At 46.9% G+C, this 17411-nt stretch overlaps 1 protein-coding gene across 1 annotated transcript; it reads right to left on the minus strand.

Annotated features, from left to right (window-relative positions):
- Nucleotides 1-8736: 8736 nt before the first annotated feature.
- On the minus strand, nt 8737-15863 carry LOC119381754 (uncharacterized). The gene is made up of 3 exons (XM_037649519.2): nt 15764-15863; nt 14867-14996; nt 8737-9016 (listed from the first exon to the last, which is right to left on the minus strand). Exons 1-3 carry the CDS (start codon nt 15810-15812, stop codon nt 8737-8739), a joined length of 459 nt encoding a protein of 152 aa, XP_037505447.1. The 5' UTR covers nt 15813-15863.
- Nucleotides 15864-17411: the final 1548 nt, after the last annotated feature.

A 17411-nucleotide genomic window follows, 5' to 3' on the forward strand; every position in this document is an offset into this window, starting at 1 on the left:
ACATTGATGCGTTTTGCCCTGAAAACTCTAACGTCGTTAATTTCACCCACATAGCCTTAATAACAAACGAGGAAATATAGTTCGAAGCTTCGTTTTTAAATTTCGCGCCAAAATCTCCGCGCACGACGTCATGGATTTCGGATGTGTTTTTTTTTATTGTCACGTGGTAGTTACGGTGAAGAAGGAAGCTGTCGCACTGTTAGAGACGAAGCTCTTTAATGGGCGAGCTTTTGCTCTGGAAATGAAAAGTCTAATTACAAGCAATACACGCTTTGTATACACTGATAGCGGCAATCACAGTCGTCGGTCATTGGTAATCTGCTCAGTGGTAAGGCGCGTCGGCATTGATACATGTGGTATCGAAGATTCCAGCCTTATGGTTGGTGGCCGCGTTAGTTCCAGAATAAGCTGTTATACTGTTCGCGCTGTGCGCTAAAGCTTATCAGAACGATCTACAATAATCGGGAATGTTCCTAGACATTCCGGCACGGCGTGCGCAACCCTTTACGGCGTGTAAAGGGTTCGATTACATAGAAATAGAAAAAGAGGCTCGCGTGGCAGTATTTTGGCGACATTGACTTAACGAAATTTCCTGAAACTTGGTGTGCAGTTTCTGGCCCCATCAGAGGACAATGTGCAGTCGAGCGCGATTTGAAGGCTATCGCGCGAGCGTCGACCGGCCTAGCGTCCCAGGGACCTATCGGCACGTTTCGGAATGTGAAAATCAAGATTACGCAATCTTCTCTCCCTCGTTGGCTGTTCCATGCTACAACGATCACCCCTACGACGAACTCTGCACCCTTTCTCTCTATTTTAAGCTTTCCATTCGCTGCGATCAAACGCATACTTCGTTGGCTCTTATCTCCGTGGACGACAACGAAATTGATGGGAAAGATATGCTAAAGCTGGTGCTTGGCATAGCTTCATTTGAACGACTTGCTAAGCGTGCCTGATACCTCCCTCTCCTCGAAAGAGGATTCTGGGCCGTGGCGCTGTTGTAGTTCTTGGTCGACGCTTGCGCGATAATCTTCAAATCGCGCTCGACTGTATACTACATGTTTATCGATTAGGAACTACGTAGGCCCTAGCAGACGTCGTCAAAATCTATGACGTCATAGTGAATGGTGCGGGAATTTCAATGTGGCGTCGCCACACGCATTTCCCTTTTGCACTTTTCCTTTTTTGCGCGTTTTGCGCTTACCACGCGTCTTCTCGCGGCAAGCGTATTGTGAAAGAGTAACTTTCTAATACGAGAAAAATAGCTTTTCTCTTTAGTGTCCTTTTAAAGATTTCATATAATCGGAAAGATTAGGCATGTAAGTAGAATTTCAGCTCTCGCGCGATGATGTCTCGTTGATACGTGTTTAAGTCGTGACGGGACCCTGCCCCGACTTCACGATCCTGGCACAAAACCCGCAAGCGTATTGCCACTCTCTGTTACCTATACCACAGAGAGATGGGGTTCATGCGGGCCCACATTAAGGAATCCAAGTAGCTAGCGCGCAATGTAGGGTCGCACTCATTTATAGTCAGATAACCTTAGTCGTATTCTGCTATAGGCTTTCTGGGTGAATATCCTATCATCCATTAAAATCCGCTGAGTAAGTTACCGGTATTTTTGTTGTTAACACTGCCCTCTTCGACATCCTACATGCGTGCACCTTATTCTTCGTAGAAAATCACCTCTCATCTCTCACTAAACTTGCCCCGTTCCCCACCGCCGAGTGGGTGACACGAGCAGCCTGTCTACGACAGTATTGACGGGTTTAGTCAGCGCCGCGCTGGAGTACACCGCCAACGTCGATCGAGACCTTGAACTGAAGGTTTTATTTATTTATACGGTCGATCCCACCAGGGATCCTTACAGGAAGGGCATATTGAAACTGTTACAATATAACAATACAAATAGCAAACATTCAGTTACACATAAAGAAAATATTGGCAGTTAATAAAGGCAGACGAGAAAACGTAATAGTACATCATAATAATAGGACATCCTAATACGGAAAAATAAAAGGTGATCAAAGAGGCATACAAAAGGGAAAACTGGAGTAAAAAACACACTGATGTAAAAATGGTGAAAATAAACGAAACAAAGTGTGTAGGATAAACAGAATTATGGGTACAGTATATCAGTAAAGAAAAGTGATCAAAGAGGCATACAAAGGGAAAACTTCATACGAAAAATAATAGTCTCCAGCCACTTTGCTAAAGTTAAACTTTAAAAGCTGGAGTAAAAAATCACTGATGTAAAAAAAAATTATACAGAAATGGCGATACAGGTGGCTCATAACTGGGCAGCCTGTAGCTGATTTTCAGCAATGTTAAAAAGGAAGATAACGTCGCGCTTGTTGTTACACTAGGATCCAGTCTGTTCCATCCACGTGTCATTAAAGGAAAAAAATGAATATTTTTTACTTCTGTACAGCCTTTCTTGAGTTATACAGGCGCTAGTAAGACCTTTCTAAGACGAAACCCTTAGATGCCTCATCAAACGCGAAAATTTACCATCGGCGTCGGCGTCCCGCGGCGTCTGGGGTGAGTGATTCAAAAGATCGTCACGGAGGCAGTGCAAGACCAGGTGAGGTGCCTCCGATCCCGGAGGCAGTGCAAAACCACGTTAGGTGCAGAAAGCTTTAGGATGATGGCGGGGCAGGATCAGTACATCTAGAGTTACTGTATATGCTACCTTTTTTTCCCGTACATCGACTGAGAAGAAAAAGATTGCTTTCGCCTTCTAGTCGTCTTAGGTGAATCCATAATGGATCCTGTGAGTTTTCATTAAATCTTTGTGACGATAATCGTCTTACGTGAGAGACGGTCAGACAAACCGATTGAGGGACGGGCAGTCTACTCGCTAATTCGGCGTAGCAGTGCTTACGCATTTAACAATACCGTGGCCCTAAAGTATATAACGACGCTGATGATGCCGTGCTTTTCTCTCTTCCGACTCGCCTGGGCGCCCGGAGGCACGAAAAGAGCGTCGATGCTGGTGCGCAACTGACAACGGCCGTAGCGCTTGCGCAGTCCCACTTCGCCGCATCGGTCGCAAGGCTCCCAGTCATCCCAGCTCGTGGTGACGTTGTACCGCTGCAAAGGGCCCTCGAGGTCCAGGTTTGCTGGTGCACAAGCAGCGACAATGTCAACGAACGCTGCGCCAGTCAGCTTTCATCCGGCCACGTGTAGCCTCCCAGACACGTATAAGCCAACGATACTAAATATGAAAAAAAAAGTAGATTGGATGCTGTTCGCACTTATAGCAAGAAAATGTGGTCCGTGCAAAAGGACGTCGTTAGACGCGCGGAAAACAGCAGCCACACATCGTATGACCGCGCGCGCGTGCGTGCGTGCGTGCGTGCGTTGTGTGTTTGTGTGTGTGGTGTGTGTGTGTGTGTGTGTGTGTGTGTGTGTGTGTGTGTGTGCGTGCGTGCGTGCGTGTGTGTGTGTGTGTGTGTGGGTGTGTGTGTGTGGTGTGTGTGTGTGTGTGTGGGTGTGTGTGTGTGTGTGTGTGGTGTGTGTGTGTGTGTGTGTGTGTGTGTGTGTGTGTGTGTGTTGGTGGTGTGTGGTGTGTGTGTGTGTGTGTGTGTGTGTGTGTGTGGGTGTGTGTGTGCGTGCGTGCGCGTGCGTGGTGTGGTGTGGTGTGTGTGGGTGTGTGTGTGTGTGTGTGTGTGTGTGTGTGTGTGTGTGGTGTGTGTGTGTGTGTGGTGTGTGTGTGTGTGTGTGTGTGTGGGTGTGTGTGTGTGTGTGTGTGTGTGTGTGTGTGTGTGTGTGTGTGTGTGTGTGTGTGTGTGTGTGTGTGTGTGTGTGGTTGTGTGTGTGTGTGTGTGTGTGCGGCGTGCGTGCGTGCGTGCGTGCGCGCGCGCGCGCGCGCGCGCGCGCGCTATCGCTCGCTACTTTCCCTCATCAAGATGCGCAGTAAGAAGCTATCGGAGAAACATGAACTGCCATACCGTAGGCTTCTTGCAACTCTTCCAGGTACTTCTTGTGTTGCTGCTCGTCACCTGAAAACGGACAAAGCAAGTAATTTTAAGTCAATGTGCTCACGACCACGTCAACGAACCGATCCCACCCGATTGTTTACAAGTATTGCCTTCACCGCGTGCCTTGTGTGAAAGATAAGCATTATATAGGACCGGAATGAGGTTCATCAGGCAGCCGAATCGACGTTTCTGAAGGTGCTACTACACTTGCGACGCCGCTCAAGCTTGGAGTCGCTGCAAATTCTCGGCCCGTGGAAAATCACCACTTACGCGATACGCGCAGGGAAGTCGCTGCTGGGGTTTCTATAGTCAACAGAATTGTGTTAATAAGTCTTTCTTGTATGTGTGTGTGTCTGTGTGATCACTGCATGCATATACCGTATGGTTGCCGCCCGTTACCTGTAGTAGCAGTCTAGGCGACAAACTAGGCTGGCATCTCCAGCATATCATTAAAATTTGTATCCCTCTCTTCTCCATCGTTAATTTGATCTGAAGCGTTGCATATCACAAATAATGTGGTGTTTTACTCTCCTACTGATTACGACAAACGTAAGCGTTCGGCAATTTACCGAAAGCTGGCTTCTCTGTATGAAAGCCGAGTAGGGCGGTGAAGTAGTGTAAACTCCATAAAGGATATTTTAAAGCGCAAAAAAAAAAAAAAAAAACGCCAGGCCTGCGCTGAAACCGCAGCACAGTCACAGCGAAAGCTGGAAGAGCGGCGTTTCTAGAGCCCGTTGTAAGCTAGCTCACTTGGGGCTACAATACAAGTACACTAGAAAGGTACCCACTACGCAATAAATCACAATTTTTGTGAAGTTGCGAAGCACCTACTAAGCCATTATTCGTCATTCTGCGGAGAAGCGAGGCACCAGCCGCACGTCTGGAATGCATTATGTGCACTTTGTTGACGCGGCGACTGATGACGATGAAGGATTATGGCTCATCCCTTTGTAATGGGTTGGAATCGTTAAACGGCCCAGCAGTTATGTAATTTGCAGTGTGTGACGCCCGGTTGCTATTTCCCTCTCCCGTCATGCTGTATCACATACGTTGCCGTGGGAGAGAGACAGGGTGGGGTGAAGAACTTTACTGAGACCCCAAGTAAATGGGTCATGCGCTTATGAGATTCTTTGGCAACCAATACAAATGCACTTGCGAGGAACCCACTACGCTCTAAATCATTGTAATTTTACTGAGACCCCGAGGAAATGGATCATGCCCTGATGGGCTTCATTGGCAACCGATACAAGTGCACTTGCGAGGAACCCACTACGCTCTAAATCATTGTAATTTTACTGAGACCCCGAGGAAATGGAACATCCGCTTATGGGCTTCCTTGGCAACCAATACAAGTGCACTTGCGAGAAACCCACTACGCTCTAAATCACTGTAATTTATCTGAGACCCGAGGAAATGGATCATGCGCTTATGTGCTTCCTTGGCAACCACTACAAGTGCACTTGCGAGAAACCCACTACGCTATAAATCATTGTAATGTTTGAGAAGTAGGGCAGCTGGCACTGGACCATTTTTCGTCATTCTACGAAGAGCCGTGGTACCTGCTAAACGCATGTAAGGCATTATGCGCACTTTGTTGATGCTGTGCCTGACGACGATGAAGAATTATGGCAGAGTCCTTTGTAATGGGTTGGAAGCATTCAACACCTACTCATTGCGCAATTAGCATTGTGTGACGCCTGGTTACAGAATTCGCGTTGTGCGACGCGTTGCGCGACGCTTGGTGCTTATTTTACTCTCTACCACGCTATATTGCATATGCTAAGGTGGTTCCTTCCCGACATGAAGTCTGTATAGGACCTTTTTGCATAGCAGTTCCAAGCACCGGAATGGCTCAGAGGTTGAATACCGGGCTCCCACGCAGAGGGCCCAGGTTCGAACCTCGTTCCATCCTGGAGTTTTTTTCTTATTTCGTTTTTTTTCTTATTTCGAGCGATACTGGTTACGGACACCGGCGGCGGCGGCGGCGGCGGCGGACAACTACGGCGCCAAAAACGGCCGGTGAAATGATCTCATAACAGCTTTCGCTGTAAAAGCGAAGTGATGTGAGGAGCGTCACTTTACAATGACATCTGTCACCGATTACTTAGCCGCATGAATTCCGAAGAGTGTTATTCACCGCAGTTACACACGTGAAATGTACATGAAGTCTCGCACTTACGCAAGTTGATGGCGTCAGCATAACAGCGACGTTCACTAAGCGCTGTCACGATTCGTCCCCAGAATGCGTGCGGATGCCTCTCCAGTTGAAGTTGCAGCTCCCAAGACTATTGCTCACGGCCAAAACGATGTGATGTCATACTCGCTTGCAACTCTTGCCATGTGCGTCGCTACAAGCGTACGGCACCGCGGAGCCCCTAGCGATACTGGGCCCGTATTCACAAAAACAGCTAAAAATTTTCGTAAGATGAAATTTCAGCCAATCACAATGCGGGGCATACCATTAGCGAAGCTGGCTGACTAATGGGAAAACGTGGGAAAACGGAATTACGATAAGAGAAGGCTTGTGAATTCGACCCCAGCATTTTAGCGCGGTATCTTGTGTAGCTCCGACCAATCTTAGGACACCATCCTTGCCATCATAGGACACCATCCTTGTTCGTGTCTTCACCTATAGTCCCTCGGCTGCAACTGGACTACTCACCAGTGTGTGGCTCTGCCTGTCTTGGCACGGCCACTGCGGCAAAAAGGCGACTTTTGAAGAACATGTAGAAAACAGGTTAAGCGCCGAATAATATATATTAAGGCGAAAGCCTTTGATGCCTCAAATCAAACGAAAAAAAAATTGACCGTCGGTATTATCGGCGTCAACACGAGTGATTCAAGAAGTCATCATCATGGGATTACGTCACCCTATCACGCCATCATTACGTCACAGATCGCCGCAATTTGTGGCGTCATCATGACATCATCACGAAGTCACTATTACGTCACATAACGTGATATCACATGATAACGTCATCGTCGCTTTGTTGGCCGATCACGGAGGCACTGAAAAACCACGTTGTGCGGAAAGCTTTCTTTATTTTTTTTTTTTTGGGGGGGGGAGGATCAATAAAGTCGGCTGAGAAAATGAAGATGGTTTTCGCCTTCCAGTAGTCTTAGCTAAATGCATAATAGGACGTGTGACATTTAAACTTGAAATTTCTTTTTATTCGCAATGAAAGATTTGTGTGCCTGCACTCATATGGCACAGAGCGATCTGGGAAGCTGGTGAAGCTACTTCCTCTGTCGCTCAATTTTTTCTCTCATACCTTCTCTTACTGTCTCTGCCATCCATCTCGCTGCACAAAGCACAACAGTGCATGAAAGTGCAGAGCGAAAAAAAAAAGAAAAGAAAGAACAGAAGGAAGAACAAGTGCACATGCAATGGACACGGACGGAGTGATCCGCATTTGTATCATTTCTCGCATGCAGGTGCCACTGCTGCACCGCATTGAAAAGTTCATTCTGTATAGGCCACTGGCGTTCATCAAGAATTAGGGAGTAGCTAAGAGATACTTAGCTACTCACTAACCCCTCTCCCTGTAAAAAAATTCTGGCGATGCCTCTGATAATCGAAATACTATACAGACCGTCATTCGGAGCAATACTTTCGTCCTAAAATGCCCTTGCGCTTTTTCGAGCTAAAGGCTCCTTGACGGTCAAACATTATGATGCACTGCTGCGGAGACGGTCACACAGAGACTACAGTCCCAGCTGCGACCTTTCTCTGTTCGTTCTTCCTGCTTCACTACTTGCTTCCCAAGCGGTATAGTCTACGACTTCCTTCTCGAACAAAGGTAAATAACCATATCCTGTCACCCCAAACAGATATCGCGTGTTTATAAATACCTATGTATACACTCTATAAGAAAACAAGAAGTGTCGTTTTGACTCTTCTTTGCTGCACATATGTGACTCTCGCATGTATAATTATCTTTAGAGAGTCACGTTGACTCTCTTTAGGAGAGTCGTGGAATGTACGACTCTCTTTAAAAAGGCACGCTAACTCTCTTTTGGAGAGTCGTGCGTCCCACGACTCTCCTAAAGAGAGTCAACGTGATTCTCTAAAGAGGGTTATACATGGGAGAGTCACATGTGTTACAAAGAAGAGTCAAAGGACACCTTTTTTTCTTCGAATGTACAGCCAAACAGAGTTATAACAAAGTAGCATGGCGACCATAAATTAGTTCGTTATATCCGGCATCCGTTGTAACAGTAGAGTTAGAAATCGGCGCTAACAGACCAGCAATTTGGGTCGCACTAGAATTGTAGATACAAGAACGAATTATTCTAGGCTTCAAACCCACTATAAACGAGGTAATACTTACCCATATCCTTGTGGCATTTCAAACTAAACAGACCGAAACATGAGAAGGTGAAATTGCAATAGAACAAAGTTCGTTTGACAATTAAAACAGGCCAGCGCCTCCTCTATGACCAGGCCTGCGTTCACATTTGTTTGAAGAAGGATGTGACCACATTTTTAACCAAATTTTTAATGTAACATCCAAAATTTGAAAAACGGGGTTGTGAATTGTCAGTCAATAATTATATTGCTTTCTATGCTACTTTTTGAGTTTTGACCCTCGCCCAAACCAAATATTTCTTCGTTATAGCCAATATCGCGGCATCGCTCGCGTTTTCGGTTTCATCTTGAAATAATAGTCACTGAAATGAATCGCGGCCAAACAAAACTCGTATTTAGTTCGCTATAACCGATAATTCACTATGTCACAGTTCGTTATAACGAGCTTCACTGTGCTTTATAAAAATCAATGGCTAAAAGGTGAGAGGGAGCCGCACCGTCGAGCAGGTACTCCATCCTGTAACGCGTGGGTGGTTCCTCGTTGTCGTGGCACACGTAGAAGCCGACGTCGACCTCGCTCACGTTGGCCAACGTGAGCGTGTGGTCGGCGGCCACCGCCACTCGGTCCAGCGCCGGGTCGTCGTGCGCGTCGGGCTTGAGTCGCTCGAAGTCGCCCTCCATTGAGCGTCGGAACCACTGGCGACTCGTCAGCGAGGCACCTTCGTCGCTGCTCGCCACGGTGTAAACCATTGTATTTAAATTACAGTCCAGAACGTCCGCCATTGGATCGTCATGCATCGCGCGGTTTGACAAATTTTATTTATTTAAAGATTGAGTTGCGATTGAGCGACATATGTGTGAGAGAAATGTTAGAATTACCGTTAATTGTACCTTAACCTACTTTCAGTTACATTGACCACCCACATTAACCAGCACAAACCGATATTAATCACTATCATCATCAGCCCGACTATACGCTCACTGCATGGCAAAGGCCTCTCCCATATTCTGCCAATCAACCCGGTCCTGTGATTGCTGCTCCCACCTTATACCCCCAAACTTCTTAATCTAATCTGCCCACCTAACTTTCTGTCCCCACCTCGCGCGTTCGCCTTCTCTTGGAATCCAGTCTGTTACTCTTAATGACCAGCGGTTATCTTGCCTACGCGCTACAGGCCCTACCCATATGTCCATTTTTTCTTCTTGAGTTCCACTAAGATGCCCTTAACACACACGTTTGTCCCCTGGTCCACTCTGCTCTCTTCTTGTCCCTCAATGTTACACCTATCATTTTCCTCAATTTAAGTTGAACCCTCTTCGTAAGCCTCCAGGTAAGCCAATATTAACCACCACTAGCTAGCATATTGGTTAGCGTTAGCAAACATGCTGGTATTGCGCTAAAGCGGCCATAAATTATCGGTTGGCTTCACACAATCTCGTACAATTTTGTCTCCGCTTCGCCGCTCCTAGTGTTGACTCAGTAAAGTCAAACCATAGACATTGGTCGTCAATGTAAGAGAATAGACGAACGCTTCAAGAAATCTGTAAGCTCCGAACAAAAGGGACGATTCACTTGAAGTCGCACATTTGTCGCACTGCAGATTATTTTAGTGGTTTTTTGCTTTCTGATCGCGTAATTCGGTAAAGAAACAGAGCCTTTAACCAGCGCATCTCTTGAGCTGTAGAATGGATTTCTATGGGGAACTATGGGATTCCTATGGAATTCCATACCTGGCTACATTCGTTCGCTCCCGTTGAATGATTTTGTCAGTGCTCTTGTTCAAAACCAGTATAGCTAAACTTTAATGTCGCTAATGTTTTAAAGACTTTTGCTGTGGTTCCTTTTTTTTATTTCGTTTCGTTAAGATCTTATAACCCTGCTCCTCCAATAGCCCTCTTACGGGGCTGCAGTATGTACATATAAATACCAATGAATAAATAGGTGACTGCATTCCAAGAGAAGGCAAGCGCGCGAGGGGCAGGCAGAAAGGTAGGTAGGATAACGTGGCAGCAGCAAGCGCAGGGCCGGGTTGATTGGCGAAACATGAGAGAGGCCTTTGACCTGCAGTGGGCGTAGTCAGGCTGATGATGAGGTGGCAATGTACATAGGCCGATTCATTATATATGTGCTGTTTTCACAGGCGCCGAGAGCTCCGACGCACGCCATCGCTGTCAGCCTCCTCTCCTCGCGCAACGGGAGAGAGTGGCTTGAAAAGTGGAGGGCATGCCCTTACGAAACTCCAAGGAGGTTGAAAAAAAAACTTCTGGAGTGGAGGCGGCGAGCCGCCGCTGAAGCCGACGACCGCCATATTGCTCCGGGCAGAAAACGTGTCGGTCGTCGCTTGAGCCCGCGCGGAAGTTCCACAGATGGCGAATTTCTCCGCTCCTTTGGTGACAAGCGAGTGTTGTGGATGTCTCACTTGTTGGACTGCGATCTACTCGATAACCACATTTACAATTTCTCTTAACCCTAATGACTTGAGGAAGTAAGCGTCTTTAGTAATCTCAAACTACTCTATTTCTATCCCTGTCCCTCTCTCTCTCTCACCCACAGTCCTCGAGCAGCAGGACTTGCTCATAAAAGACTTGTAATGGCGTTCAGCACATGCCCTTCACCAGGGGCGTAGCCAAGGGGGGGGGGGTTGGGGGGTTTCAAACCCCCCCCCCCGAAATTTTTCAGTTTTGCTTGCGTATATAGGCACGCACACATACAAACGCACGCACGAACATACATAAAGTATGGTTGAACCCCCCCCGAAAAAAATTTCTGGCTACGCCCCTGCCCTTCACATCGCCTTGCCCTTCGTATCGTCGCTGAAAGTCCGACCACCAACGTACGTGCAAGAACGAACGAGAGAAATAAATCTTGTCACTTTTACGCATTACAGTCGCACTTTCTTTGCGCCAAATTGAAATTAATGTTTCGTTGCTTTTAGCCGCCTTGAGCTGAATTGTCTTCAACAACATCATCTTGCAGTACCCGAATGGCGACTGATGCACCTCGTCGCTCTCAAACCCGCGCCTATACGTTGGCTGTGTCCGTGCGGCCTCAGTTTCCACTTCCATCACAATATACTCATCGCAATGTATTTGAGCAACGTCGTTTTAAATTACCCGAGTAACAATTGTCACTCGGATAAAGCACCGGAAAATGGAAAACTGCCTAAATATCCAAACAATGCTAATGGCATTAAAGTATTCTTCGCATATCGAGAGCTGCAGGTATACGTGTTTCAGGTGTGGCTAGATCAGCAAACGAATTATACTACGTAACTGAAAACCGTATCGTGATAAATAGGTAACATAAAAATGGCGTTCTGTCGTTTCATACAAATAAAAATAAGATGAACACACACACACACACACACACACACACACACACACACACACACACACACACACACACACACACACACACACACACACACACACACACACACACACACACACACACACACACACACACACACACACACACACACACACACACACACACACACACACACACACACACACACACACACACAAAACGGTCATTTGGGCTACTTGGTACGTATTCATCGTTGTGGGAAAGACGCCCAAGCAACGCAGCTGAAGGAAAGGAATGAACGGCGCCAGTGTAGCCCTTCCTTTCGTTTGTCCTTGTTGTTTGAGCACCTTTTCAACCAAGACTGTCCTGGTTTTTCTTTCCTGTCGAACCGCGTTCCGGCATTACTGGGTTTCGAGAATATATATATATATATATATATATATATATATATAACCCATAAAGAAAACTGATTCAGAACAAATATTTACCGCCGCGCTGGTCTAATGGTCACGGTGCTTGGCTGCTCTCTCGAAGGTCTCGGGATCGAATCCCGGCCGCGGCGGCCGCATTTCGAGGGACGCAAAATGCTTGGTCGAAATTTCCGGAGCCCTCCACTATACGGCGTCTTTCCTAATCGTATGGTGGTTTTGGGACGTAAAATACCAACAGTTATTTCTGTTACAGAGTTTGTAGAGGCAGCACCGTGTAACGTACCACGCGCGATCGAGTATTAGTTGTGCGACGGAGGTCCAGAATTCCCTTTTGTTTCACGAGGGTTACTGATCCAGCAATAAGGTTCCCATCAATGTTACAGATAGATAACACTGTTTATTCTCATAGCAATGTACATCGTTGGAAAGAAGACACTTCGCTCTATTTTCCGACATAATCACTATCTTTTTCTACGCATTTTTGTAGGCGGTGCTCAAATTTCAGTATTCCAATGTCGCAGACCTCCGCCGCAAACCCGACAATTGCCTCCGAAACGGACGGTCAATTCCACTCCGTTCTTCACCGTGGACGTCCTTCCGACCGGCACTAAGCTCCCTGCACCACTTTTGGACGTGTTGAACGGACATGCACTTGTCGCCATGCACCTATGTCAACTGACGATGAATATCCACGAGTGAAGTCCCTTTGGCGTACAAAAAGCGAATTACGGAACGAGTCTCGCACTCTGGCGGGAGCAACAATGGGCACCTCCATCTCGGACGGCTGCTGAGCCAAGACAGCGATAACGAAGCGCAGCCGGGCGGAATCGACAGTGGGGGAACAGCCGCGCACAGTGGTGTTGCCGGATTTCGCCTTGCACCTTCCCGTGCTGCTGGATCGTATTTGCAGAGTCGCACATACGTTCATGCCGCGCTTGTGAGTGTGGATACGCGTGTGAGAACGTGTGCGTAATAATGAGAGGCGCACGTGTGCATGCGTCATGCGAAACCGTGATGTGCGTGACTGTAAACTTGAGCGTGCGTGTGATTTATGTAAGCGCAGACGTGCGCATGACTGTGCGCATGACTGCGTGCATGAGCGCGCGTGTGAGAGCGTCTGCGCTGCGACAACGTACACATTTTCTACAGCTCCTGCCATCAGGAGCGTGTATGGAACTGTGCTTGTGTGCGTACGCGTGTATATGTATGTATGCGTGCATGTGTCTGTGAGAAACTCACGCACGCATGGTTGCAAGCATGCATGAGCGCGCAGACGTGTGCGCATGCTTGCAAGGTACGTACGGGTTTGCGTGCACAGTTGCATTGCGTTGCTCGTGTCTCCCCGCGCGTGCACGCGTGCGTTAGCGTTCGTGTGTTGTGTGTGAATGTGGTGCGCGCTCTCCCTGAAGAACGTTCATGGGAATGCTTGGCCGAACTTGAATGGCAGCTGGCGTTACAAATGCATGCATGCGAGCGTGCGTGCGTACGTGTACTACGTATTATCAATTTGGAGCGATCGTAGTCTAACCGCCGCTGGTAAAACTGCTTTCGGAACACTGACGCGTTCAGCCGCCCAAAAATGTGGAGGCACCCTAACACAGCAGCATCCTCTACGCTATTCATATGCGTTTGTGCAAAATAAAATACCAGTACGTTTAGGTTCGCGATAGGCTGTCGCTGATGACTGAAATTAAGCAAAATGAAAATAAAAAAAAATTTCACCTTTCCTGCTGCCCTACTCATTCTTTTTTCTTCCCTCGTATCATTCCTGCAGAGTAGCATGTAAGTACATAGGCGTGCGCAGGATTTCCCATTAGGGGAGGAAGGGGGCGAAGTCTCACCGCAGCGGACCCCCCCCCCCCCCCACTACCGAAAGAAAAAAATACGAGCTCCCAAGCTTCGCAGTGGATGCAAAACTGAAAATGAAGCGACGACGTGCTTTCCACAACGGCCTGCCTTTCGTCCCCGGCTCTTTCCGGGGGTGAAAATGGGAACAGCTCTTGGAATGCATCATCAGTGTTCTGTGGCCGCCATTATCGTCAAAAACCTGCATGGCCACAACCTTGCACTTTAAACAATGACGGGACAGGTCCGACTGAGTGAAGGTATGGGGCAGACTAGGCACCTCGCCCCCCGCCCCCGTCGTGCGCACGCATGTGTGTTAGTGTATCTGTGCAGGTTTATGTGACGTACGTATCTATCGTCTACGCCTGCAATCTATTTTACGCACTGTTGAGCTCCCTCTCACTGATCTATCTATCTATCTATCTATCTATCTATCTATCTATCTATCTATCTATCTATCTATCTATCTATCTATCTATCTATCTATCTATCTATCTATCTATCTATCTATCTATCTATCTATCTATCTATCTATCTATCTATCTATCTATCTATCTATCTATCTATCTATCTATCTATCTATCTATCTATCTATCTATCTATCTATCTATCGAATTCACTTGGGCCCAGCAAGAATATATAGTTAAAGCTCTTGCACGTACGCAAGTCGCTTTCGTCTGCTAATATAAAGTTTTACAATGTCGAGATGGAAGATGGAACAGTATAGATGAACGGACCACCCGCCACGGTTGTCTAGCGGCTATGGCGCTCGACTGCTGACCCGAAGGTCGCGGCAGCTGCATTTTTGATGGAGGCGAAAATGCTTGAGGCCCGTGTACGTACGTTTAGGTACACGTACGTTTAGGTGCACGTACGTTAAAGAGCCCCAGGCGGTCGAAATTTCCAGAGCCGTTCACTACGGCGTCCTTCATAATTATATCATGGTTCTGGGACGTAAAACGCCAACAATTAAAATTATAGTTGTACGGACCAGAAGCGGCAGGCCATTTCGGCACGACTGCCCTTGTCGACGCTCCTGACGTGCACCTCGGGTTCAAGCAGCATGGTGGAAGGTGGGACTAGGCGCTTCTCGCAGCTGCTGGCCACGACAAGTTTCGCCCCTGCATGATAAAAAAGGAGATAGCGCGAGTGTTCCAGCAATGGTGATGAAGACGGGATAAGATGTGGTTCTGAGATTTCTCAAGCGTCTATCGAGACGCGGTGGTTGGAAACAACGCACTTCCGGCGTCCATACAAGTTCCGTCATTGTGAAAGAAAGAAAGAAAGAAAGAAAGAAAGAAAGAAAGAAAGAAAGAAGCACGAAAAAAAAAAAAAGGTTGAACAGTACACAGCACACAATTATCTGATCCACGGTGATAAGCATATAGATATTTATATAGGTGCACGTTAAAGAACTCCAGGTGGTCGAACTTCCGGAGCCCTCCACTACGACGTCCCTCATATAGTTTTGGGACGTAAAACCCCAACAATTATTATGTTCTGATTATGTGCACAAGGCCAACGTTTATAGAACAGTGGCGTAGCCAGGGGGGGGGGGCACACCGGGCCCGTGACACCCCTCCCCCTCCTATATTTTTGTTTTGCCACAGCATACACAGCACAAAATGACACTCGACCACATCTGCCTGCACGGCCCCCATTTCCAGATGAAGAAGGTGCCCTCCCCCCTCCCCCGGAAAAAAATGTCTGCCTGCGCCCCTGCCACAAGGCCTGAATTGCTGACGAATAGGCAAGTGCAAAACACAGCTTGATCATGCTGATGGCACTAGTGTAAACGCAGTGCCGTATTACTCGAAGGAAAAGAAGGGTTTAATCACTGAATGCGTATTCCTCATGCTGGAGAACGGACCAGAAGGTTGTTACTTACCGGAAGCAATCAGCAACGCTGTCCGAAAGAAGGCGTTACAGAGCTTCATGATGCCGACATGCGATACGAAAGTTTTTCTTTCTTAAAATGCATGCAGTGGTAGGATCGCCATGCACCCGCGTCAAGAAATGAGCGTGTGACATTCGAGTGTGTCGCAGTCACGTGGCAGTCGCATGCAGTTTATCGCTACAGTGCTAGATGCAGCTGCTTGGAACGTGGCTCGAGAAAGTCTCGTGCCTGTTTCCAATATATATGTTCTAGTTCACTATAATTTCATCGTTTAAATGGGAAAACTCGTACAACAGCACGGCTTCACGAAACGAAAACAGATGCCGCATAATGAACCCAAGTTTTGAATATTTGGCGAGTGCCGCGCTGTCCTGCAGATAACGAAAAATAGAAGCACTTTCACATAATGTTCTACGACGGCTTGACATCATAATTGCTTGGTTACTTATCATATATCATATATGGGTTGTGCGTACATCGATCTATTCAACTTTTCTTTTTCTCGGTTCCTTTTTTTTCCCCCTGCTATCTTTGGCCCGGAGTCAAGTGACACCAGACCCTCGCAAAGGTTACGGCCACAGCATGATCATCGTCATCGATTGAAAAAACTTTATTGATTGCAGGCGACGACTGCAGACTTTGAAATAGTCTTGCATCTGGCTGAAATTAAACAATGCGTGTTCAAGATGTATGTGTCTGCCTTTTATTGGGGTGTCGCATGTATATTGTACGTGCACTCATATGAAACACGAACATCATGCTTCGTGCGCGTGGTGTCATGAAGCACTAGAAAATGGCCCTAGGTTTCTTTGAACCGCCCTCGCCATAGTAAAATTTGCGAGCAATAAAGCTGCAGTTTTCTGGACATCGGGGGAAAGGACACATAATGCATTAGCAGGCAAATGACCGCTCTACATTAATTCGGGGCTTTCGCTAGCGGTGTTCGTCAGAGTAACATGTTGGAATATCGTCTAGTCGTTCGGTCTTGTAGGCGAGTTGCTGTGCTCAGCCGCGCTTACTAAAAAGGGGGAGGAGGACTCGAAGGGCAGAAGGATGATGAAGCCATTGTTCAAATAGAAGGCCCGTCCTGCAGTCGTATAACCCATTGTGAACTCAGATTTCAGCGCCAGCCGCACAGTACGAAATACAATTCCTGTACATTACGCTCATTCTGCATGACATGCAGAAATCAAAATAAGTTTGAAAAAAAAAAAAACAAGAACTATGCATATATGTATGCATAATGCTAGTAAGTTTAACACGACGTGCAGTAAACAAATATGACATCAGAAGAACTGAAAAAAAGGAAAAGTAATTTAATCGAACTTTCAAGCATAAGTTGTTCATAGATAGGCAGTGAATTTGTCCAAGTCATATGTTCGATATTGTAAATTGTAAAATACCTGGTACTTTGATTTACAAAATAACGGATTTTAGTATCATCCGCACTAACATTCTGTGTGTTTAATTTTATCTCAAGCTTCCGGCGTTTGCAAGATAGCTAAACAGGACATGTGAACTGTTTTCTCGCTAAAACTTATAAACGTTATTCTGATGGAGCAGCTTCGAAACATGGAGCGTAAGATTAATTAGCACAATATGGTGCGATTGGCCAATCGCCGAGGAACGTGCGTGTAAA

This window comes from Rhipicephalus sanguineus, chromosome 2, assembly GCF_013339695.2.
Source record: "Rhipicephalus sanguineus isolate Rsan-2018 chromosome 2, BIME_Rsan_1.4, whole genome shotgun sequence".
NCBI lineage: Eukaryota > Metazoa > Arthropoda > Arachnida > Ixodida > Ixodidae > Rhipicephalus > Rhipicephalus sanguineus.

Excerpts from the sequence above, each read along its gene's own strand:
- LOC119381754 (XM_037649519.2), bottom strand. The coding sequence starts at position 15,812 with ATGAAGCTCTGTAACGCCTTCTTTCGGACAGCGTTGCTGATTGCTTCC. Across the intron at positions 14,997-15,763 it reads AGCGTTGCTGATTGCTTCCG|GGGCGAAACTTGTCGTGGCC; the intron begins GTAAGTAACAAC and ends TTTATCATGCAG. Across the intron at positions 9,017-14,866 it reads GAAATGGCCTGCCGCTTCTG|CGACGAAGGTGCCTCGCTGA; the intron begins GTCCGTACAACT and ends CGTGGCGAGCAG.